This window comes from Aegilops tauschii, chromosome 3 (assembly GCF_002575655.3).
Source record: "Aegilops tauschii subsp. strangulata cultivar AL8/78 chromosome 3, Aet v6.0, whole genome shotgun sequence".
In the NCBI taxonomy this organism is placed as follows: domain Eukaryota; kingdom Viridiplantae; phylum Streptophyta; class Magnoliopsida; order Poales; family Poaceae; genus Aegilops; species Aegilops tauschii.
The window spans coordinates 520859459-520884101 of NC_053037.3; the positions used below are offsets into that span (position 1 = coordinate 520859459).

The 24643-nt window shown below is 44.1% G+C and overlaps 2 protein-coding genes and 2 non-coding genes across 5 annotated transcripts; 1 reads left to right on the forward strand and 3 right to left on the reverse strand.

The window, feature by feature from the left end:
* Positions 1-8191: 8191 nt before the first annotated feature.
* Positions 8192-8387, forward strand: LOC120962271 (U2 spliceosomal RNA). Its single transcript, XR_005753111.1, has one exon. It is a non-coding gene; the product is annotated as a U2 spliceosomal RNA (small nuclear RNA).
* Positions 8388-9093: 706 nt separating this feature from the next.
* On the reverse strand, positions 9094-9167 carry TRNAV-CAC (transfer RNA valine (anticodon CAC)). The gene has a single exon. It is a non-coding gene; the product is annotated as a tRNA-Val (tRNA).
* Positions 9168-10814: 1647 nt separating this feature from the next.
* On the reverse strand, positions 10815-13579 carry LOC120961820 (noroxomaritidine/norcraugsodine reductase). Its single transcript, XM_020302108.3, has 5 exons — positions 13389-13579; positions 13059-13266; positions 12651-12876; positions 11330-11436; positions 10815-11177 (listed from the first exon to the last, which is right to left on the reverse strand). The coding sequence occupies exons 1-5, from the start codon at positions 13472-13474 to the stop codon at positions 11013-11015; spliced, it is 792 nt and encodes a 263-aa protein (XP_020157697.1). The 5' UTR covers positions 13475-13579; the 3' UTR covers positions 10815-11012.
* A 2381-nt stretch (positions 13580-15960) lies between these two features.
* On the reverse strand, positions 15961-21086 carry LOC109743027 (noroxomaritidine/norcraugsodine reductase). Of its 2 annotated transcripts, XM_020302106.3 has the most exons (5): positions 20475-21086; positions 20162-20369; positions 17293-17518; positions 16677-16783; positions 15961-16469 (listed from the first exon to the last, which is right to left on the reverse strand). In XM_020302106.3, the coding sequence occupies exons 1-5, from the start codon at positions 20558-20560 to the stop codon at positions 16305-16307; spliced, it is 792 nt and encodes a 263-aa protein (XP_020157695.1). In that variant the 5' UTR covers positions 20561-21086; the 3' UTR covers positions 15961-16304. The 2 variants fall into 2 exon arrangements, with proteins under 2 accessions (XP_020157695.1, XP_020157699.1); XM_020302110.3 differs by lacking the exons at positions 15961-16469; positions 16677-16783; positions 17293-17518 and adding an exon at positions 17781-20004.
* Between the last annotated feature and the right edge of the window lie 3557 nt (positions 21087-24643).

The window sequence follows — 24643 nt, forward strand, 5'->3', positions numbered from 1 at the left end:
TATCGAAGTAGTATATATGCAATGACTCTACTATGTATGTTGTTCAAAAGCGGAAATTCACTTTGGCTTATAGGTGTATATCCACCCATTTCCTAAATACACATTCTGAAAAGTTCAAAAATTTTGAGAAAAAATCCTGCGTGTTAATCCGGACATTATATGTGCGTGCACCAAGTTTCCATGAAAAAGGAGATTTTTTGTGGCTTGTGTAAAGAAGACAATTTTCGATGCTTGATTACACCTATTCACGAGGCATTTTAAATCTTTTGTATACATGCCATAAAAAATGTCCTAGGTAAAAAATCTTGAAATTCTCTTGTAGCAATTGGTTCTTTAATGATATTGACAAAGCTAGGGTAAATACTTATCATCTTAGATCTTCGTTTCCTTTACTAGATGATTCACCCTTATACTTAGGAACATAAATAAACTTAGTAGCTTTAGTAGGAGGAAATTTTGGAGTAGTTTTAACAGCGGTAAAGGCGGAACCCAAGTTGGTAATAATATCTTCTAACTTATCAATTCTAGTAGAACCTTGATCTATTTTCTCATTAACTATAGGTACCTTTTCCTTTAGATTCTTTAATGTGAGTAATGTGATTATGAATCTTTTTATCCATATTTTCAATAAACTCTACAGTAGAAATCTTATTCTCAATAATATCAAGCCTTTGCATCACATGTTCCAAGGTCAAAGTTGTTTCATTAACCATAAGTGATGGTGATCCTACCAAATTTACCATAGCATTGTAGGCATCCAAAGTATGACTACCCAAAAAACTACCCCCAGTAATGGTGTCCAACACATACCTATACCACATAGTGACGCCCACATAAAAATTTCGGAGAAGAACGGTAGTAGATTGCTTATGGGTAGATCTATTCCGAGCATTGCAAATTCTATACCAAGCATCCTTTAAATTTTCTCCCTCCCTTTGTTTAAAATTGAGAACCTCACTTTCAGGGGTACTAACGATGATAGAAGGGCTAGCCATGATAGCAAAACAAGCGATCTAACACACAAGCACACAAAAAGCAAACAAAAAGACGAACGGAAAGAAGGCGAATAAAAAGGAAAATATTTTTGTGTTTTTCTGAAAACATTTTAGAAGTGGGGGAGAGGAAAATGAGAGGAAAATGGAAAATAATGTAAGTGCAAGAGATGAGAGTTTATGATAGGTACTTGGTAGGCTTGATGTAGAACGTCCCCGGCAACGGCGCCAGAAATTCTTCCTGCTACTTCTTGAGCTTGCGTTGATTTTTCTCTTGAAGAGGAAAGGGTGATGCAACAAAGTAGAGATAAGTATTTCCCTCAGTTAAGAACCAAAGTAGAGATAAGTATTTCCCATGTTTTTATCCTTAATGGCAACAATACAATATGTGCCTCGCTGCCCCTTCTGTCACTGGGGGAGGACACCGCAAGATTGAACCCATCACAAAGCACTTTTCCCATTATAAGAAAAACCAATCTAGTTGGCCAAATCAAATCGATAGATCCAAGAGAATTACTAAGCTATATCAATCATGCATAAAAGAGTTCAGAGAAGACTCAAATAATATTTATAGATAATCTGATCATAAATCCATAATTCATCGGATCTCAACAAATGCAACACAAAAGAAGATTAATCGAATAGATCTTCAAGAACATCGAGGAGTTGTATTGAAGATCAAAGAGAGAGAAGAAGCCATCTAACTACTAGCTATGGACCCTTAGGTCCATGGTAAACTACTCATGCTTCATCGGAAGGGCAGCAAGGTTGATGTAGAGGCCCTCCGTGATTGAATCCCCCTCCGACGGAGTGTCAAAAAGACCCCAAGATGGGATCTCACGGAAACAGAAGCTTGCGGCGGCGAAAACGTATTTGTGGTGTGCCCTCTCGCATAGGGGGGATATTTGAGGATTTATAGTGCTGAGATTAGGGTTGGAAGGGCTACGAGGGGCCCACAAGCCCTGGGGAGCGTGCCCCCTGGGGCGGGCCCCTACGGCTTGTGGCCGCCTCGTAGGTCTTCTGGCCTCCTCTCCAAGTCTCGTGGGTTCCTTCTGGTCCAAGAAAAATCACCGTAAAGTTATATTCTGTTTGGACTCCGTTTGGTATTCCTTTTATGTAAAAGTCAAAAGCAAGGAAAAAACAGAAACTGGCACTAAGCACTAGGTTAATAGGTTAGTCCCAAAAATAATATAAAATAGCATATTAATGCATATAAAACGTCCAAAACAGATAATATAATAGCATAGAACAATAAAAAAATATACGTTGGAGACGTATCACTAGACATAATATGCTTGATGTTGTGTTAAAAGTTCAGGAATTTATGGGCACTTTTTTTGAGTCAAAACTTTTGGCCAAAATTTGGCTCAAGCTGAAAATTCGATGAATCCCACTATCTGTTTATCCAAATTTGATGAAACTTTCCAAGATTACTACACATAATATGACTAACACTGTGTAAAAAGTTCAGGAAAAATTGGGCACGACACACCAACACATGCACATAATATGCTTAATGCAAATACAACTGAGTTGCTCGTTGTTCTGTTCATAGATTGTAAACCGCTTTACCAATTGCAGCAAATAAATACACCTCGAATATCTACATTAAATTTTCTGAAACTTCTGTTGAAGTAACAAGGATGAAAAATGGATCTAACTTGGTCGAAACCAGAAGAACAGATCACTACTCTGTTGTTTGAGGTGGAAGTGAGGGAGAGAGGGGCAGTACTTGGCGGAGAGAGTTGTTGTGCCCCGACATGTGCACTCCTCCAGCTAGATATGGAGCGCCACCATCCTTTGGCCATTGTCCTAGTCTGCGCCATTGCTTGGATAGATCCGTGAACATCGCCAGGGAGAGGGCGAGCCGGAGCTGGGGAAGGAGAGTGCAACGTCATAAGAGACAAGCAAGGGCATGTGAAGACGGTGACGGGGGTGTGGGCGCCGCCACACACACACACACACAGAGAGAGAGAGAGAGAGAGAGAGAGAGAGAGAGAGAGAGAGAGAGAGAGGGTTGGGGGCATAGGACTTGGAAATGGTAGGTTAGATCGTTTTACGCATTATGGGCTGGCTAAGAAAATTCTTAGAAGTGATATGAATCAACAATGACGATCACTAAGGCTGGCCAGTCAGTGATGACATGTCATCAGTGACCCTCATATGGAACGACTGGTCAGTGATGAGCATCATCACTAACCAGCGGCAAGTCATCGCTGATCCCCCGTAAGACTGGCCGGTCAGTGCTGAAGTGTCCCGAAATTGGCCGGTCAGTGATGACTTGTCTAGAACAGTCATCAGTGACGCGCATTTAGTGACCGGTCAGTGTTGACCCTCGTCATTGACTCGTGGCTAAGGCTAGTAGTTGATGAGGTGGTATACCGTTCTGCAGTGGTGATATACTTATAGGTATTTATCAGTTTGACATTTTTTACACGCCTGTGCATGACCGATAATTGAACTAACCTAACTAAAAATTGATGTTCAAGCAGTAGTATACGTTTCCAAAACCATACTAGCCATCATGAGAGTGAGCTTTATAGATTCCACCTTGAATCGGTTAACATTTTCCCTTCATCCCATACAAACCTTTTGTTCTTATGGCATCGTGTTTACTAATTATGAGAGGTACAAATAATCTAGTACTCCCTTCGCCCCATATTAATTGCACTAAAATACGTCTAGGTACATCCTTTGAGTGACAGTTAATATGGGATGGACGGAGTAGTATTTTATTTGTACGGAAATTAGATTTTCGTTAAGTTTTTACTCATTGAATAAACATGAATCCCTTGCTACATATACTAGGGTGATGCTCAAGTTCAACACAGAGTCCCATCGTGCATAAAGAAGAGAGTATATCTTACGGAAATATATAAGAGTCTACAAATTCTTAATCTTTTTTTTTGTAATAAACATGACTTAACGTAATGCCCTGTGAAAAGTTTGGCGAAGGAATGACTACCATGGTATGTTGAAAAAAAAGTCAATACTATATAAAAAGTCACTGTTCACATTTTTTGGACTTGCAAAATTCTTTTTGCTTAGAATACCACAAGAGTCATTCCTCTGAGAAACTTTTCACACGAGTATTACGCCAGGCCATGCTTGTTACAAAACAAGTTTCAGACTTTTTTTGTCTCATTTCGTTTTTTCTTAAAAAAATTCCATCTCGGGTGCACTGCCCCCCACGCTCCAAAGATCCACGTCCTCATATCTTCTAGCTATTGTCAAGTTGTATGTGTGCACATAGTTATTGGGCAACATGACTTAATCGTCCGAAGTTTCGTGAAACTTGAAATCCCACGGCTTTATCATATTAGTCCTTTTTGAACTCAGCTTTCATAGAAGACAAATGTTTTTTTTCGTTTTTTTTTCATACAACCTGTTTTGGCCTTTGAGTTCAATTTGCAGTTGTCGGCACTTCAAAGTTTATGCCGCCTTTTACATAAAAATGCCCAGGCATATGTTTTCATATTCAGAAAACTGAACATCTATCTATACTCAAATGAGGCTGCTTTTTCCAAAGGCATCTTGCAGTTGACTTGATTACAGATGATGAAGGGATCTCCATGCCGCGTGCTGTTGGGGATCATTTGCCCCTGCATACACTATATTCCTCGTTGCTACTTGCAATACTAGATGATACCCCGCGCATTGCTGCGGAAAGGAATGCAAACATACCTATTTATAGAATTACAGGTGGAAAATTATAGAAAAATTAGTAACATGAAGAGAATATTTAGAAAAATATTTGCTAGCCGACTGGCGGATTGCCACTGGCACAAAATGAATCTCATGTGCGCGAAGTCTCTAATACAAAGTAAATAACTTTGAAGTATCCAGATAAAAAAGTGGTTCAAATACTTGTAAAATTTGGCCCAATGTTAAACTATGTCTTGATCCCTAGCACTCTGTATGAAAAATCATGGTCATCAATGTGAAAAAAAAATCATTACATATAAGAGAGTAAACTTTGCAAGTAGAAATTTGGAATTAATACAACCAATCACCGCAATTAATTTGGAACTATGTTAACCACAAAATGGCTATCTTTAAGTTTAGAACTACTATATTACGAAAAAAGTGGACCAACGATAATATATATTACATGGAAGTTTTATAACTAAACTAAGTGAAAACAGAATATCCTAAAACATCGAGCGGCTGCATTATAGAGCATCATCCAAAAAACACTGGGAAAAAGTCTTGCCAAATTTGCGTCACTTTTGCCACAGTTATGGGAAACAAATTCTCACCTCAATTATGGGGTCTCACAAACAAATAATGAATGGGTCACTTTTGCCACATAAGACAGGGTGACTGACTTTGGCCATAAATGTTAATGGTATCTGCTTGTGAAATATGCCCTCTTCACGGATGCCACATAAGACACGATGACTGACTTTGCAAATGTATTATAAGGTGCAAACATTAAACTTATACCTTGATATGAAGATGAATGACTTATTTTTAATTCAAAGCACTGACCTCGGTTTCTTGATCTGAGCAACAACAGTGTATCTATTGATATTTTTGCCACTCTGCTATGAAAAAAATAACAATAAGAAAAAAAACACCAGGGAAGAATAGGGTGCATTTTACCAAACAAAATCGCATAGAGAAAAGGTCACAACATAGATGTGCAAGATAATACTTTTGCATCCCTTCAGATTTTGTTGGTAGATAATGACCTATTGAGAAGAGCACTTAGTATCTAAGAACATACTCCAAGTGAAAAGCCATCCCGGTGAAGTGCATGCACGTGCATGTGCCTGGACTGGAGAATATCGAAGGCGTGTGACGTCGTAGCATCAGATGGTGCAAACTGCGGTGTGGTAGGATGTAACTGCAAAAGTAGAATCTAAACGACATGCCACACATAAGCATATCAAGAGTGCTATTCATCATCTCACAGATGAATGTAAGAGCGCAGCGATGCTCACCTGATTAGCTGATGTGACCGTCCCGAAGGTGGGCATGACTCACTATGGAAATCGCCTTTGCTAATTTAGTCGGCTTCTCGCTGCCCCTGGCGTCTTCAGAGCAGAGCAACGACACATTAAGGACACATCAGCTATTCCTTGCTCGATTATATAGATGGCCGGCCAAGGAACGGAGGCCCAGCCAGCGTCCCAACACTCATAGAAACATCAAGGGGAGACGTACGGGCAAGCATGGCGGAGGAGGTTCAGAGGAGAGCAGTAGCGGGTGGCTGGCAATGGAACGGTGGCCAGCATCCAGCTTCCCATCACTCAGAAATTTTTGGGGCGAGGCAGAGGAGGTTAACAACCCGTGCAGGTCGACTTGGCTATGTCTTCCTCGAAGATCTGGCTGCTTGGCAATTGAACTGTGACCCGACCTGCCACCCAGGAACCATGGTGGCGACGGAGGTGAGGCAGACCGACGGTCTTGCGGGAGGATGGCAACACTAAATTGCAAAGGCGGTGTCCGCTCAGTTCTATCTAGCAATTCTTCATCAGTTGCAGGGTATGAAGGGATGGTAATGTGGGCGATCAATGCTGCAGTTTCATCTGCATTTGAAGCTATAATTTGTGGCGGCGTAAGACGGGGATTAGAGTCGTAGCGTGGGGAAGATGACCGTATGTGGGATCCTAGCACGCATGGGCTGCAGCCTACAACCCACATAACATATGTTGGCTTCGGTAGCCAGCCCAGCAGCGGCAGGTCCAGGCCTAGCCCATGCACGAAAACTTGAGCGGGGCAGTGCGATCGAAGAATAGAGGGCGCTGGGGAGAAACAGCGAATCGTTATTTTCCACTTAGCGGTGGCAGGTCTCGTAAATTGCATCAAAACATGATCAAACGGCTGCAGACTCGTGAACTATACTGCATCAACGGTTATAGAAATTCGAATGCCATGGCTTCATGTGGAGTCAGAAAAATCAGCTAGTGGGGTGCCCCTATTTAGATATAGAAGATTCACATGTACTACACCGTATGTGGCTTTATTATGCTGATATAAAAACTTCTTCCTGTGTGGAACTACGTAGAGTAGTACATGCGATCCTGCAAAAGAAAGCGCACAAGAATTGCTAGTTACGGAGCCGATCGACTGCATCGCTGGGAGTCCCGTCGCACCGTGCGCCACAGCCATCGCGAGGATTACCAGCAGAACCATGCATACAACGAAAGGGAGACACAACTGGGCCACCTCTGTCAACGAAACGCAACGATTGGGCTGAAATTGGGAGACCCATCATCTTGTTTGAGGCCCATGCCAGAGGCTCGCTTGGGGGCCGATTTTCGTGTTTTGACCCTTTTGTTGAAATTTAGCCGGATCTGACCCTTGTTCAAAAGTATTTTGGGATCTGACCCTTTTCTTACCACCATAATCCTTGACGGTAGGGTAGAACAACCTATCGCTACTGGTCCTGGCGGTAGAAACCTGGTCAATGTACCAACGCCGTCACGAACAACTGACGTGGTTAAGTGGTTACCGCCAGCGTCAATGACCGTAGGCTATACAAACCTACCGTCAAAGAGCATGGTGGTAGCTGTGCAACATGCATGCACGCATCATTCCTGGAAGGTGCAATGGTGCAGCCTTATATTCCTAGCTTTCTTTTAGTATTGTCACTACCTCCCAGGAACATGCAGAACCAGAGACACACGTCATGCGATGTTTGTTTATTGGATCCAATCAATCAATCACTCTCTCTCCCATTGCCCATGCATGCACAAGGAGTACTAGCAGTAGCAGCTTAAGCTGGGTAGGCGTGCATGTAGCAGCAGCAGCTTTAACCGGGTGGGCGCATGCACATGCAACTTTCGTCTGGGAACAATGACCTGCCCTATACACTGGCGGTAGGTTATAAAGGCCTACCACCAGAATCTTTGGCGGTGGGGTATTTTCCACATTATGGCCATGTAAGGGCGCAGTTAAACTTTACTGTGAGTTTGTGACAGACCGTGGCGGTAGCATGTTATACCCTACTGCCGAGGACTATGGCGGTAGGAAAAAGGTCAAATCCCGAAATATTTTCGAACAAGGGCCAGATCCGACTAAACTTACGTAAAAAGATAAAAACAGCAAATTTGGCCTCGCTTGGGGGTTACGCCATGCGCACTCAGCAGGCGTGTGGGCGCGAGCAACTCGTTTAGTACCACCTCGCCCAACCAGAAGGAACGGGAGGGCGCTCAAGCTACAAATAAATAGGCAGGGCAGCACCCCAACTCATACCTTTCTCGGCCTTTTGGCTAAGATCAAGTGTAGTATCTGTTCTTATCAGTTTAATATCTGATATGTGGGTCATGTGTTCACAATGATATTAAATTTATTTTTTACGGGGAAGGGTCCACTACAGTGGCTTGCCACTGGGACCCTTAGATGTCTCCCAGGTGTTGCACTACTGCTTGGGCAGGTGCACCCCAACCAAATCAAGTTAAACAGGTGCACCCCAACCAAATCAAGTTAAAATTTAAATTTTTGGCGATGTTTGAAGTTTAACCAATGCTTTGGTTAAGTATTCGGTAGAAGAGACTGTTTGTAGGAGGTTGGCGCGAGTCCTTTCGGAAGCAGATTAGCTCAACTTTGCATGCAGCCACAGCGTGCTTGCTGCCGTTTCGAAGTTGGATGCGTGTTTTCCTCAGCGCTTCGTGCAAATCAGACCCACTATGTTCACAATCTGTACTACTGGTCACCGTGGCATTTTACTTGCTGTACACAAAGCCGCCAAGTAGTCGTCGTTACTCGTCCTGTATCTATCTCAGGGGGTAGCCACACGTTCCGTGAGTCGCCGCGACACGCACGAAAGAACAAATTGTTAACATATTTTTTCTAGTTAGTGATATTGGCAATAGATAAAAGATGTATGCAAGTAAACCATGACCAAAAAAAAGTTGTGATACAATTGTTAATGAAAAATACAATGGTGCCATTCACATCTTTTTTAACGTCGTTACTAATTAACTAGTGGTCAAGTACTGTACAGACAAGTATGACTATTGATTTTCTACAAGAATATAGTATGCTTTAGACGAAAGGAGTATATAGCATGAATAATTTGAGCAAGTCGGATTAATCTCAAACCAAATTAACGAGCTACCTATATGCTTTAAAAAAAGCTAAAAAAAATAGTTGTCTAAGCCCAGGTTCGAAATGGGGACCTTTAGTGTGTGAGACTAACGTGATAACCAACTACACCACCCAGACAAGTTGTTTTCTTTAGCCAGGTGCTGCTATATTACCAGTTTGCTTACACGGCTGTTGCATGCTTAAACGGTTAAACCAAATAATTACGTTGACAAGTTCTTTACAGTGTTATATAAAGGCTTACACCTCAATAGCTTCCCTGGATTATTTAACATACCCCCTAGAATTTATTTACTCTGCATATTTGCTTTTTATCCTAATTCATACTATACAATATAATAAAGTTTGACCAAGTTTATAGTAAAAATTTATGAACATTTACAATACGGAATCAATACCACTAGATTCATCATTGAATATTTTTTTATTATAAATTTTAATATTATTTTTTATCAACTTTCAAACTTATAAAAATAAAGTTTCACTTAGGACAAAACTAAAAACCAAAGTAAATAAAAAAAAGATGGAGTACCTAGAGCAGTGAGAAACCTAACTGAAACATACACTAGTAGAAAACGAAGCTTTATCACCGGTTCCTAAGGGCTTTTAGTGCCGGTTCTGCAACCGGCAATAAAGAGTGGAGACTAAAGCCCCCGCCCCCCCCCCTCAGTACCGGTTCGGCACGAACCGCCACTAAAGGCCCACCACGTGGCGTGAGCTCGCGCCGTGGTATGGGGGACCTTTAGTACCGGTTGGTGTTACCAACCGGTACTAAAGATTTTTTTTAATTTTTTTTCTGAAAATTTTGGGGAAAAAATTTGAACTTTTTTTCGATTTTCTGAATTATTTGATGATTTAGTCTTTAATCACCCCTCTTAACTACTCAAGTGTGGATCACTCATTCCAAATCGTCTAACTTCCCGACCAGTCACCCATCCTCTCACTCCCCCAGCCCGAGCATGCTTAACTTCGGAGCTCTATTCCTTCTACTTTCCAAGTCTGCACTTGTTGTTTTCCTGACAAATGTAAGCTGTCAATCCTATTAACCCTCAACAGTTTAGCTTGAGCATTAGGTCACACGTTTCACCGTTTGAGTTTGAAACTATCATTCTAAAAAACAGTAATTATTTAGTAACACTAATATTTCTTGAATAAGTTTGACCACAGTTTGACCATAGTTTGACCACAGTTTGACCAGATTTGACCAAAATTCAAAAAATTGAAATAATTATTTAGTAACACTAATATCCTTGAATAATTATGTAGTAACATTAATACTTCTTGAATAAGTAGTTTGACCATAGTTTGACCAGATTTAACCAAAAAACTGAAATTTGAGCATATCTTTTTTTCCTTTTGGAATTTAAGGATTCTAAAAAATTGCAAACAGGCCAGGCCATGACTACCATGGTATGTTGAAAAAAAGTCAATACTATATAAAAAGTCACTGTTCACATTTTTTGGACTTGCAAAATTCTTTTTGCTTAGAATACCACGAGAGTCATTCCTCTGAGAAACTTTTCACACGAGTATTACGCCAGGCCATGCTTGTTACAAAACAAGTTTCAGACTTTTTTTTGTCTCATTTTGTTTTTTCTTAAAAAAATCCCATCTCGGGTGCATTGCCCCCCACGCTCGAAAGATCCACGTCCTTATATCTTCTAGCAATTGTCAAGTTGTATGTGTGCACATAGTTATTGGGCAACATGACTTAATCGTCCAAAGTTTCGTGAAACTTGAAATCCCACGGCTTTATCATATTAGTCCTTTTTGAACTCAGCTTTCATAGAAGACAAATGTTTTTTTTTGTTTTTTTCATACAACCTGTTTTGGCCTTTGCTAAAAGTGTAGGGAAAATGTAAAACGGCTAGGGGACAACACTCAGGTCCTTGCTAACTACTTTCTACTTTATTATTGAACCTGCATGCAGAAGAGTTTAATCGATGAGGCCCTCATAATAATTAACTACGCACTAATTGTTCGACCACCATCAACGGTGATGACTTGGCCGGTGACGAAGGATGCCGCTGGCATGCAGAGGAACGACACCACTGCAGCCACCTCCTCTGGCTCGCCTGCCCGCCGCATCGGATTCCTCGCCAGCTCGTTCTCTTTAATTTCCGGTGGAAGCTGTTCCACGCACAAATGATCAGTTCACCAAATGATTTGTTTCTTAGAAGAGAATCCTACTACATACGTAAAAGTCTTAACTAATTAGGCTAAATAGTTTTGCTTGTGTATTTTTTGATTGTAATTTTAATGAAGACTCGGTCGGTGCCTACACTGTTTAACATGTCACTCTTGGTTGCGCCTGGGGCGACGCAGTTCACCCGGATCTTGTTCTGGGCCCATTCGGTAGCAAGGCTCCTTGTAAGCTGGTTAATTCCTCCTGGTATATTACAGACAGAAAAAATAGATGTCAGTTTTATGCCTCAGTTGAAAATTGGATCGAGTCGTGGTTATGAGTACATTCAGTTAGAGCTTCTTTGAGTTTTTTTACAAGTAGTTAGACTGGATAACTAAAAAGTTATAGTGCGATCTCGTCTCAAAAAACATCGCTGTTTGAGAAAAGGAAAGAGTCAATAGTTTGATATCTAGAAATATTGAGAAATTGCAAAAAGAATCCGTGAAATTTTAGGAAATGTTCACAAAATATCAAACAGATCCATTGAAACAATGAATAAAACGAACCGACACTTACATAGAGGTTTTTTTAGGTGATCTGTAGAGGTCGCTTTATGATTTTATTTAGTCCATCGTGCGTCGGGTAAAAAAAATCTGTGTTCTGTACAACGTCGAGCCCATATTCAAAACATATTCGGGAATTTGGAAAAGAATATCCATGAAATTTTAGAAAATGTTCACAAAAATTCAAACAGATCCTTAAATAACGAACAAAACCAACCGGGGCTTACAATACATAGATGTTTTTTTAGGTGATCTGTAGCGGTTGTTTTATTATTTTATCTAGTCCAGCGCGCGTCGGGTAAAAGGTATTTTCGTGTTCTGTGCAACGCTGATCCCCCCAAAAATTGACACAACTTTCTATGGTTAGTTTTTGTAAGCTATATGAAAATAACTAAGTATCAGATTTTTTTCTCCATACATAGCTATGTTTATTCTGGTACCGGAGTTTTATTGGTCATGAAAAACACCGCGACACTAGGTCAACACGAGACACAACATTCATCAGTCTAGCTAAGGCAGGGTCCGTGAGTGCATTTTGCTCAGCCAAAAAGTATTTTGTTGTGGCGTATTAGGAAATCAAGTCATGATGAGATCATCACATTTTCAATTTTTGAAATGACTTTTTAAAAGTCCCTTATCTCATCATGACATGATTCATACGTAGTTTATGAAAAAACATTTTAGTCCTTATCTCATCTTGGCATAATCTGATTGTTTTTCTCCCACTGAAACACACGGACATATTAGCTAGTATTAAATGAAAGCATGATTGTTGTTTCAGACATTTACCTGATCTTTAAAGTACAAATAAAATCACTATTTTCTGAAAACCGTCATTATTTGAAAGTTTCAATTTTAACATGGACGCTGTAATAATACTCAAATTTCAAAAGTAGCATAACCGGAGGGAATTACCTTTTGTCATACTGTAAATTGCGAGGCCCGGGAACCCAAGCGTGCCCCCGAGGGAGGATATGTTGACGATGCTACCTCCTCCAGCGATGGAGGCCCTGAGGAGCAAGGGGTGCGCGAGCTGGCTCAGGTGGAAGCACGACTCTAAGTTGGTCGCCATGAGGTGCGAGTACTCCTCCGATGTCCACTCCACGCCCGGCTTGGCTAGAATCTGTGCCGCGTTGTTCACCTGCATAGATTAGAAATGATCCAGAGAAAAGAATTAGCCCTTTAAATCCAGTCGAACATCTTTGGATTGGGTGGAATTTCAGAGCCCATTTGCAATCTTTGGGGGTCGGCCAGCCGTGATCTCAATCTGAAGTTAATCAGATTGAAACGACAAACTCTGGAGATTTCAGGAAGACGACTTACCAGTATGTCGAGCTTGCCATCGAAGACTTGCTTGACCGTCTCCACGAGCTGCTCCCTGTGGGCGCGCAGGGAGACGTCGCAGACGGAGACGGTGACCTGGAGGCCCCTGGACTCCCACCGGCGGCGGCACTCCTCCAGCTCCGCCGCGCTCCGGGCACACGTGTGCACCCGCGCCCCGTGCCCCGCCAGCTCCTCCACGATCGCGTGGCTGCGATTCCATCGATCGATAAGCACATGAATATATGCATCGATCGGTCGATCAACGACTATAGTAGTAAATTGCATCTTCGTACCTAAGCTAGCTGATTAGATTACAGTATGATCACGTACCCGATCCCTTTGCTGCCGCCGGTGACGAGCGCCGTCGCGCCGGCCAGGCTCCACCTCTCCTCCCTGCTCATGCCACCGCCCGCCATCTCTCTCTCTCTCTCTCTCTCTCTCTCTCTCTCTCGCTCGCTCGCTCTGTCTGTCTTTCTCTAGATCTCTCTATGTGCGCGTGTTCTGATACTCTGTGCGGTGGGGTGGCAAGATATATGTAAGACAAGCCGCGTAGGGACTAGGGAGAGTTACCTCGCTTCACACGTAGCGTAGGCAGTGCGTGGCAGAAACACATGTTCCACGAGCACCGAGCTGAGCATCATAGTGTCCAGTCGTATTTGCCTACTCCAGGCAGTCAAGCCACACTCCAATTTGTAGACCGATCACTGGTTCACGGTGAATGGGAGATGGATTGGCGATTGACGATGTGTACGTGCATGCAAGACGGATGCGGGTGGCGTTTTCTCAAGAATAGCTGCCGTTTTGGATGTCGATTTCATTATTACAGCTTTGACCACTGATGACTTATCCTTGAAAAATTGTATATAAATCCAAAGTTTACTGTTAGATGCACTTGTCGGAGCTTTTGGCGGACTTTGAATCATTGCGTCGTTGTAATCTATAGAGGATAATGTGTGCATGAGTTGGTTAGAATCTTTATTCAAGTTGTTATCTCTCCCTAACTCTCTTGGCGCGCTTTTTAGGAAAAGCCATTGTTGCGACTTCATCAAAAATGGCGTAAAAGTTACGTCATTTGTTAGGTGCGCGAATATTACATCAGGTGGTTCATGTTGTTGCCACAGAGTAGCACTAGAACTCTTAGAATATCGAGGTAAAACAATGTGCTAACTTGATTGGCTTCTCTAGGGCAGTGATCGAACTTGACAATAGCAAAACCTCTACAAAGGAAGGATCATTCTTCATAAACTGCAGCAGCAACATCGATTGAGTCCCCATAGTTCTTCATAGTGTCAATGACATCCATACAGTTAGAGTACCAAAAGCTTGTTGCATCCCACTTGCCCTACTAGGATTAGACCGTTTCTCAATGCTATCGGCTCCGTCATAGCTGTTGAATTGATATTTGGAATTGGGCAATTGCTAGCGGCTGGAAATCTTGCATGGTCATCACGCAAGAGAATTCAAATCCATCTGCAATAAATTAAGTTGTGAATTAATATTAGTTTCATTATTCACATATGTTATCCCAACATCGAGTGGGTTGAACGACCATCTTAAGGATGTTGCTACATGGAAGATTAGCTCTAGCCGATGTTGTCCTTTTGCCTTCTAGATAAGTATACAAGGTGCGACACATGCTTACTCTCTGAGTTTGTCATTCTAGTTGTCTTCCATGGGTAGAAATTGAGGCATGCAAGTAAGTAGGTAGACAACTTTTGCACATAATAGCAACATGTACTTTATTTGCATGCTAACCTGATATATTTCCATCTTTTATGTACCTTGATCTAGGGTAGTACGTCACGTCATACACAAGGGAAACCCTAGGCCCCCGCGTCGTCCCCTGCGGGCGACTCAGGTGGCAGCTCAATCACTTCGCCTCTTCTCCCCTCCTTTCCTCTTCTCTCCCGCCACCGCTGGTCTGGGTCACCTGGGCAAAGCCCCTCGCATGGTCGGTGGCGGGGGGCCTTCGTCCTCCCTGGCCGGTGGCGAGTAGCGTCGGATGCGAAGAAGAGCTGGGTTGCGGTGCTCGCGCGGGGTGCCTTGGCAGCGGCGCGCATGCCAAGGACAATGACACGATGGAGCTGTGATGGCCGCATGGTGGTGGTGGTCCGCGTGTGGAGTGCTTGGATCCGTGGCAACGGTCATATTGGGGCACACGCCTCCTTCCCCATGATGGGGGCTGGCATGGAATGTTGGTGTGCGCCATTTATGGTCGCTGGGCGGCGTGATGACGAAGAGCGTGCAGCTTGATCCTGGGTTTGCCCTTTGACCGGATTTGAAGATGGCGGTCCTCTCCCACATTCATCAGTCTTCCCTGCCACCCTGGGATGCTCACGACCTCCTGTTTGTCCGGATCCGGTTATTGGTTTGGGCATTGGGGCTGGGGGCTTTGAATCAGACGGAATCATTAGATACTTTATTTCTGTTGTTGCGTGTAATTCTTTTTTTAGGGATTTGTTGCGCGTAATTCTTTAGTATGGTAGTAGTAATAATTTAAATATACCTTTTGGGCCATTGGGTGCTTCTACAGTAAGGGCATAGGAAGCTTTTCTGCATTGGATGGTCTTGTGGCAAGGAACATAGTTCATCCTTCTACTACGTTTAAGCTTTCTCCATGGAGAATTTTTTTTTGGCATGACAATTCAAAGATTTGCCCTTGATTATATGCCTCTTTATGGTTTAATAGTATATTATGTGAACCATATATATGTAGGTGCGTATCGGGGGCAAAATCGAATACCCTTGTTAAGATCCAATAGTTGTGTTCGATTGTGCCATGGATAATTACCTTTTAAGTTTAGGGAAAAATTAATTATATGTATTATACCGAAGATCAATAGTTGAGAGGCTTCACTCCAAGGGATGAATATCACCACTATAGGGTGCTCTATATCGGTTCGGTTCCAAAATGTACACATCTTTATAACTTGTACACCAATATTACACAAAGCACAATAACGGCAAAGCCAACATCCAAGATCATGCATCATGGGTGCGGCCACGCTTGCTTGGCTAGTTAAATAGGCAAATCTACTTTAGAAATACAATAAAGACTAACAACAAATCAACAATGTAGCAAAATAATTATACTAGCGGACAACACTCAGGTCCTTGCTAACTCCTCCCTCAGTGCCATAATATAAAAACGTTTTTCAAGCTAATGGGATGGAGGGAGTACTCACCTGCTACTTTACGAATTGATCAACATGCACACGAGTTTATCGGTGAGGTACCGTTAATTAACTAAGCACTAATTGTTCGACCACCATCGACGGTGATGACCTGGCCAGCGACGAAGGATGCTGCTGGCATGCAGAGGAACGACACCACTGCAGCCACGTCCTCTGGCTCGCCTGCCCGCCGCATCGGAATCCTTGCCACCTCCTTCTCTAAAATGTCCGGTGCGAGCTGTTCCACTCACAAATGATCAGTTATCCAAATGATTTGTTTCTTAGAAAACCCGATACTAAAGAGTTGTGTAGTAGGATTCTGCCAACTCGTTCTCTCTAATCTCCAGCACTATACACGCAAAAGAGTCATAACTAATTAGGTTAACTAGTTCTGCCTGTGTATTTTCTCTAATGTAATTTAAATAAAGACATGGTCGGTGCCTACACTGTTTAACATGTCACTCTTGGTCACGCCCGGGGCGACACAATTCACCCGAATCTTGTTCTGGGCCCACTCAGTAGCGAGGCTCCTTGTAAGCTGGTTGATTCCTCCTGCATATCAGGCGGTAAATTAGAGGCACAAAAGACATGTCAGTTTCATGCCTAAGTTGAAATTTGGATCGAGTTGTGGTTATGGCCATGAATACCTTAAATTAGAACATCTTTGAGTATTTTCACAAATAGTTAGTTGGATAGTTCAAATGCCGTAGTGCGATCGTCTCGAAAAAACATCGTCGTTTGAGGCATGGAAAGAGTCAAATTTTCAAAATAATCACTTGACTATTGATATCTAGAAATATTGATATTGAACACCTACAATCATGCGTGTGAATTTTTATCGAAATGTACAACATTCATTTTTTGGACCTTACAAATATATTAAATGAAAATATGATCGGTGTTTTGGACATTGAAATGATCTTTAAAGTACGAATTAAAGCACTAATTTTTTAAACTGTCATTATTTCAAAGTTTTATTTTTAACATGGACGGTGTAATTTTGAAGTATACTACTGGAGGGAATAGCGCATATTACCGAAAAAAGCTTCCGCGCATATTACCTTTTGTGATACCGTAAAGTGCGTGGCCGGGGAACCCAAGCGTGCCTCCAAGGGAGGATATGTTGACGATGCTACCTCCTCCGGCGATGGAGGCCCTGAGGAGCAATGGGTGCGTGAGCTGGCTGAGGTGGAAGCACGACTCTAGGTTGGTCGCCATGAGGTGCGTGTATTCCTCTGATGTGCACTCCACGGCCGCCTTGGCAAGAGCCTGCGCCGCGTTGTTCACCTGCATATATACAGTAGGAATGGTCAGCCTTGTAAACCCATGTGTACCTCTTTGGATTGGGTGGAATTTTAGAGCCAATTTACAGTCTCTGGACGGCGGGTGTGATCTCACAGCATCTCTAGCAAGACCCTGTATAATGTCGATCCACAAAATGCGTCTACAGTTCGTTGCAGATGAGATTTGCGGGACGAATTCGTGCGCTACAGATCAGACTCCGTATATGAAACTGTAAAATTAAAAAAAAAACATTCACGAGAGAAACTTGCAACAACATTGATCATACATTCGTTCATCTCCATACTACATTGGTCATACATAGTCCATCTACATTGATCATACATTCGTTCATCTACATACTACATTGGTCATACATAGTTCATCTACATTGATCATACTAGTGGGGGAATTTGCGGGCCCGAGCCTAGCTACCAAAATCGACGAGCTCACGGAGGCAACGATGTGGCGGAGGAGCCAGTGGAGCTCAGTCCTCGTCGGAGGAGTCAAGGTCGATGAAGAACTTGGTCTGCTCCACCTTCATCACGCGCAGGTCCGCCTCCTTAGACGCGTGCGCCTGCGACGCCGCGAGGCCCGTCTGGAGGAACATCTGCTCGTAGTCGAGCTCACGGCGGCGGTGCGCTTCGGCCTCCTCCTGCTCCCTCGCCGAACGTTCCATGACAACGCGCTCTAGGTGCTCCTCCTGCCCCGGGGGAGGTAGTCCTCGGGGCCGATCACTCCTCGACGCGGCGGCGCGTCGGCCTCGAGCTTGACGGCGAGCGGCCCGAGCTCCTCCGGCTCCCTCTTCACCGGAGTGAGCCGCGAGCTCGAGGCACCTGCGGACGAGCTCCCCGCGACAGAGGAGGCGTGGTTGCGGCGGGAGAGCTCGCGCTCGTACTCGACCAGCTCGCGGCGTTTGAACGCCGGCGGCGGCTGGATCCCACGGTTGAGCCACCTCCACGCACCCCGCTTGTGTGCGGTATCGGATCTGGCGCAGCGGCGGCGCTCCGCGTCATCCCCAGAGCTCCCGTAGCCATCCATGGCTTTTTCAGGCTCGCCGACGGCGAGAAATTGGTCAGCGGAGGAGGGGAATCGCGGCGGAGGCGGATAGGGTTTGACCCGTATCCGAGCGGTGAAACCGCATATATAGTGGTGGGGAGAGAGTTTTTGCGGGCCACGGTAAAATTTTTACGGGCCGGGCCGCGGATACGGTGTCTATTCAGGACAGAAAAATGGGCCAAACCTGTATACTCGCCGGAATTATACGGGTTCTATGGGTCCTCAATCATTCAACTACTGCTGGTTCTTCGGATAGGATCTTCAATCACGGTGGGGATGAGTACTAATAACTTGTTTTGGTTAGACCGGTGGTCAGGCTATAAACCGTTCACTGAACGGTTCTACGCGTTATTCAGTATTTGCGCCCGCCCGCAACACACCTTGTGTGCGGCCCTGGTGGACCTGGGGGGCATAGTCTGCCGCCGCACCTTCGACCCGTTAGCGCGGGACCAATGGGAGGAACTGCTTCAATGCATTGCCCTCCACTCTCCCTCCCTTGAGGAAGATTCGATTTCCTGGTCTCTCGAACCAGGTGGGATTTTTCTGCCAAATCCCTATACCATGTGCTAGTGGCTACCCTGGGACCGACCGAGATGACTCTCCTCTGGGAGATTAAGCTCCCTTTGAAGATCCGCATTTTTCTTTGGTAATGGGTGTGTGGCTGCTTACCCTCGGGTACTGAGGTCCGTAAGCGGAATGGCCTAGGTTGTGTGGAGTGCCGGAAGACTCCAACCATATTTTCTTCCGATGCCCGACGACGATCTTCTTTTGGAGTTGCCTCCGGGGATACGGTTGGGGGCGCCTGGTGCCACGACAATCTCCCTGACTTGTTCCAGGCGGTCCTAAGCGGGAGGCCAGGATGCGCCCCACCCTTTCGGTTGTGGTGGGCGCCAGTGGCGGAGCTAGATGCAGATTACGCCTGGGGCTATGCCATGTTGAGTGATAAACTTCTATGATTTTCTATGCTTTGCATGAAGAAATTACAAAGGAAGTTGTTTCTAGGCCTGGGCCTATAGCCCTAGCCGCCCCAGGCCTGTCTCCGCCACTGTGGCCCGATGGCCTGGACGCTATGGACTGTGCGTAATAAATTAGTGATTGAGCATGTAATTCCATCTCGTGCGACTGACTCGATTTACAAATTGTGTAGTTTCTTACAGCTGTAGAGACCGCTTAGCAAGCGGCCCGATCGGGGCAACATCGACAGGATCACTGCAAGTCTACGCGCCACTGCCGGATCCATGGCGCCGCCGCTACCCCCTCCACCGCCAGAGCCAGATTAGCTAGCTTGCTACTTTCATTTAGGGGTTTGTTTTGCTGTGCCCCCAGCTGATCCTATTTGACCTCTTCAACTTTGTTTTGCTTTGCCTCTCTTTCGACTTGAACTTTGAGATCGTTGTTGTTGTCGGATGTTGTTGGTGCGGTTGCTTTATAATCTAAAACGAATAAACTCTTTTTCGTTAATTATACGGGTTCAGCTTTTTTACGGGGTTTGCTAGAGATACTCTCAATCCGAACTTAATCGGATTGAACCGATGAACTCTGGAGATTTCAGAAAGACGATAAGCCCAAGTCCTCGAAGTTATTAGTTACCAGCATGTCGAGCTTGCCGTCGAAGACTTGCTTGGCCGTCTCCACTAGCTGCTCCCTGCTGGCGCGCAGGGAGACGTCGCAGACGGAAACGGTGACCGGGAGGCCCCTGGACTCCCACCGGCGGCGGCACTCCTCCAGCTCCGCCGCGCTCCGGGCGCACGTGTGCACCCGCGCCCCGTGCCCCGCCAGCTCCTCCACGATCGCGTGGCTGTTCTCCACCCATCGGCACCGTCATGCAGACAAGCACATGAGTATACGTACATAGGACTGTACATAGCATGCTCGTACGTAAGAAGATTATAAAATTGCGTACCCGATCCCCTTGCTGCCGCCGGTGACCAGCGCCGTCGCGCCGGCCAGGCTCCACCTCGCCTCCCTGCTCATGCCGCCGGCTGCCATCTCTCTCTGGCTAGATCACTCTATGTGCGGCGTGTGTGCACGTGTTCTGATACGAGTGGAGTGGCGAGATATCCTCAATAAGACAAGGCCCGTACGCAGGGAGAGTGCCCTCGCTCCACACGTAAAATAGACCGTGTGTGTGTGGCTGTCTGGCTGAGACGCATGCTCCACGAGTAGAGCAGAGTGTCCAGTCGTTTTTTTTAACGAGGCAAAAGATTTACCCTTTTTATTGATTAAGAAGAAGAGAATTGCCCGGTTAATTAGAAGAAAACCGAATGAAAACCTAGATACAAATCCCAAATGGGCAAACGCGGACGACCTGGCCACAACAACGCCAAACAGTCGACCACAGCGTCAAGGACATGGCAGCTTCGATTTTGCTGATGAGTTTCACACGAAAAAGTTGCTAGCCTCGCACCGCCCTAATCCAACGCAACATTCGGAGAGCACCGCTTGCTGAAAACTGTCCTCATGGAGTCATCGTTGCCACAGCGGCCCTGCCGACCGCAACTCCGACTTCTCTGTCACAGCCAGAAGCATCGGACCTTATCCAGTCGTATTTGCCTACTGCACGCACGCCACAACCACACACTGACACGCACTAGTACCTAGTACCTCGCAGAACGCAGAGGATAACACGATAAGTCCAACAGTGTACGCGTCGTCCTATCACGGTCACATCACATGACGCTCCATTTTGGAGCTGCATTTAAGCGTAATAAGCGACCAATGCGCCTCACTTTGTAGACCTTTTTTTAGGATCGCCTCACTTTTTAGACCTAATCTAGGGGTGATCATGTGCTATCACGTATGTGGGCCGGACCTACTGATTCAACGTCCAGTGAAGTTTTATTTATTTTTTTGTTGTTTTTAAACTTTTCAAAAAATAACTTTCAGGAGACCAAAAAATCAGAAAAAATAAATGCCGGTGATTTTCAAGTCCAAAAGCTTCCAGGAAGCACCGGAGGGCTAGAAGGTGATGCCCGTGAGCGCCACATGCCCCTAGCTCGCGACTAGGGGCGCGAGACAGGCTGCATGGGCCCCATAAGCACCCCTCCACCATCGACGCCCCTGGCTTTATACTGGCCCAAAACCCTGTCTCGTATCTATCGAGGAATTTTTCCGCACCGCACCTCTCTGTTCTGCAGGCTCTGATCGATCTATAAATGACAAAAAAGGAAGCACCTCTTTCCTCAATACGTAATTCTTGCTCGGAATCTAATCTGGAGGTCTTTTCTGCACTCTGTCGGGGGGGGGGGGGGATTCATCACGGCGACCATCTACATCAACGTGAGTAACTAGATGACAATCTCTCCCTTGTTTTCGAATACAATGATCACATGAGTCGTCCAACATTGATTTTGATATATCTGATGTAATCTTAATGATGTGTTCTTTCTGGTGTGATAAATTATCATTTTATGAACAGATTTAATCAGTATATGTTATTCATGGATTCATATGAGAGTCATTTGCTGCATAATTGATGGACTTATATACTCTGTGTTTTATTAGTTTTGCACTCACCATGTTTAAATGAACGATCTTCAAGAGGGAGTTGTATATATTAGTTGGGTTCAATCTTGCAAGTAATCTACCGCATTGGAAAAAGTGGATAGAAAACTAAAATAAAATCAAAATATTGAAGTTTTCTAAGGAAGAATGAATTAGTGCCATTGGTATTAACCTTTAAAGAAAATGGAAGAAAAAAAATCTAAACCAAGCAATGTAAAAAAAATCACACAATCTACACAAAAATTGTGTTTTTTTTTTAAAATATGCAAGAATCAACATATATGATAGTGTAATTTTCACAAAAAAAATAGTTTCCTACGAAAAAATGAATTAGTGCCATTAGTATTATCCTAAAATAAGAAATATAAAATATAAAATAAATTTAAGAACAAATTGATAGTATCATCCTTCAAGAACAGACAAAATAAAAATAAAATAAAAAAACTTGCATACAACTTTGCACTGAAATTGTACTATTTTAGTATGCTAATTCTAATCTTATAACAATGCATTTTTGGATTTACAGTATTTGTGCGTATATATTTATACTCACCCAGCATTTTCTAAATACCTTGAAAATAAATATAAAAACAAATTGATAAAATAAAAATGAAATCAGATAAAAGCCAAAAAACATAAGAAGAAAAAACAAAGGGAGAAATGGGAAGGTTGGGTTACACCTAGTAATAGGCTTTGGCCCATTAAGAAATCAACTGACCCAAATATATGGTCAGTCCAAACACATAAGAGAACAAACCAGAAAGAAGAGAGCAACTAGTTGACGAGCCTTACTTCAGGAGCCTCACAATGATCAGCGTCATTTGGCGCGCTCTCAGTCGCCGCCACGTGTCGCGCTACGGGCGCTCCCTCTGGATTATTTTTTATTTTTCCGCACGCATTTTCGGTTTTTTTAACGTTTTTTTTAGGTTTTTTCCTGACGTTTTGGTTTTCCACCGGTCTTCCTTAGCTTTTCGCCCAATTTTTTTCTCGAAAGTTCATTTTTTTGCGCGAAAAAATGCATTTTCCTTTTTCTTTTCTCCCGTGAGAGGCACGGTTTTGCTTTCGCGAGAGACAGAGTTTTGCTTTCACGAGAGGGCATGACCGTGCCTGTTGGAAACAGGAAAAAACGCGTTTTCTGCTTTTTTTCTTCCGCGAGAGGCACGGTTTTGCTTTCGCGAGAGATAGGGTTTTGCTTTCACGAGAGGGCACGACCGTGCCTGTTGGAAACAGGAAAAAACGCGTTTTCTGTTTTTTTTTTCTTCCGCGAGAGGCACGACCATGCCTCTCGGAGACGAAAAAAACGCGTTTTTTGGTTTTTTTCCTTCCGTCAGAGCCACGGTTTTGCTTCCGCAAGAGGCACGGTTTTGCTTTCACGAGTGCCTCTCGGAAACGAAAAAAAATGCATTTTCTATCTTTTTTTCTTCCAAGAGAGGCACGGTTTTGCTTCCGCGAGAGGCACGGTTTTGCTTCCGCGAGAGGCACGGCTGTGCCTCTCAGAAACGAAAAAAACGTGTTTTCTATTTGTTTTCTTCTATGAGAGGCACCGTTTTGCTTCCGTGAGAGGCACGGCCGTGCCTCTTTCGGAAAGGGAAAAAACCGTGCTTCCGGTTCAGTTTTTTGTCCGATTTTTTTCATGAAAAAAAGTTCATCAAAACCTATCAACATGGGATCTAGTTTTGAAAATCTTGACGCGAGGAATCCAACGGTGAAAACGGTTAAATATTTGGACGCACGGTTTAAGAGATAAAAATGTTTTGAATAAATGGATATACGAAAAAAGGGAAAACTCATAGGTTGCAAGTTTCCTGTTTCGACGATCGTAGACGAGAAGATCTACATATTTCTCATGGATGTACATATGAATATGTGTGCTGTGATTTAAGGCACTGCTTAATTATTCCTCTAGCCGGCGTGGTTTCTCTCGATCTCCTCTCTCGCATCTTGCTGTGGTAGCATTATCGTTGCCGTCATTCATCTTGGCCTTCTCTCCATGACCCTATTGTAGTTAAGCCGCCATGGCGCGCACACTGACGGGGTTCTTCTCCTCTATTCTTTGCCACCGACGGGATCGATCATCTTGGCCTCCTCCTGGCCTCCTCTTTCTCGTCCTACTACACTGGAGTCATTTCCGGCGTCGATCATCTCAGCTCCTCTCTCTCGTCCTACTACACTGACAATGCCATGGCGTGAGAACTGCATTTCTCCTCCTCTGTCCATTGTCTTTGCGCGAGCACTCCAACTAGTTCACCGACGGGGTCGCTCGCCCATGACTTCGTGCTCGTCATGTCGGACACGACGCCACAGTCACTGTCCACCGCAGTCACCATGGTCCGGCGCACACTGCATTTCTTCTCCCCCGTCCTCTGCTAGCTCTTAACCCCGTGTGCTAAGTGCAAGTGCTAGCTCTTAATCATACCCCATGCGGGCAACCAAACAACGTGTAGTTGTATGCACCGAGACAATGCAGGCAACCAAACAACGTGCCAAAGTTGATCCCCTAATGCAGGAAGTCCATATGCAGACAACCGAACAACTTGCAGATGTCGCATATGAGGCTGTTTTTCCAGC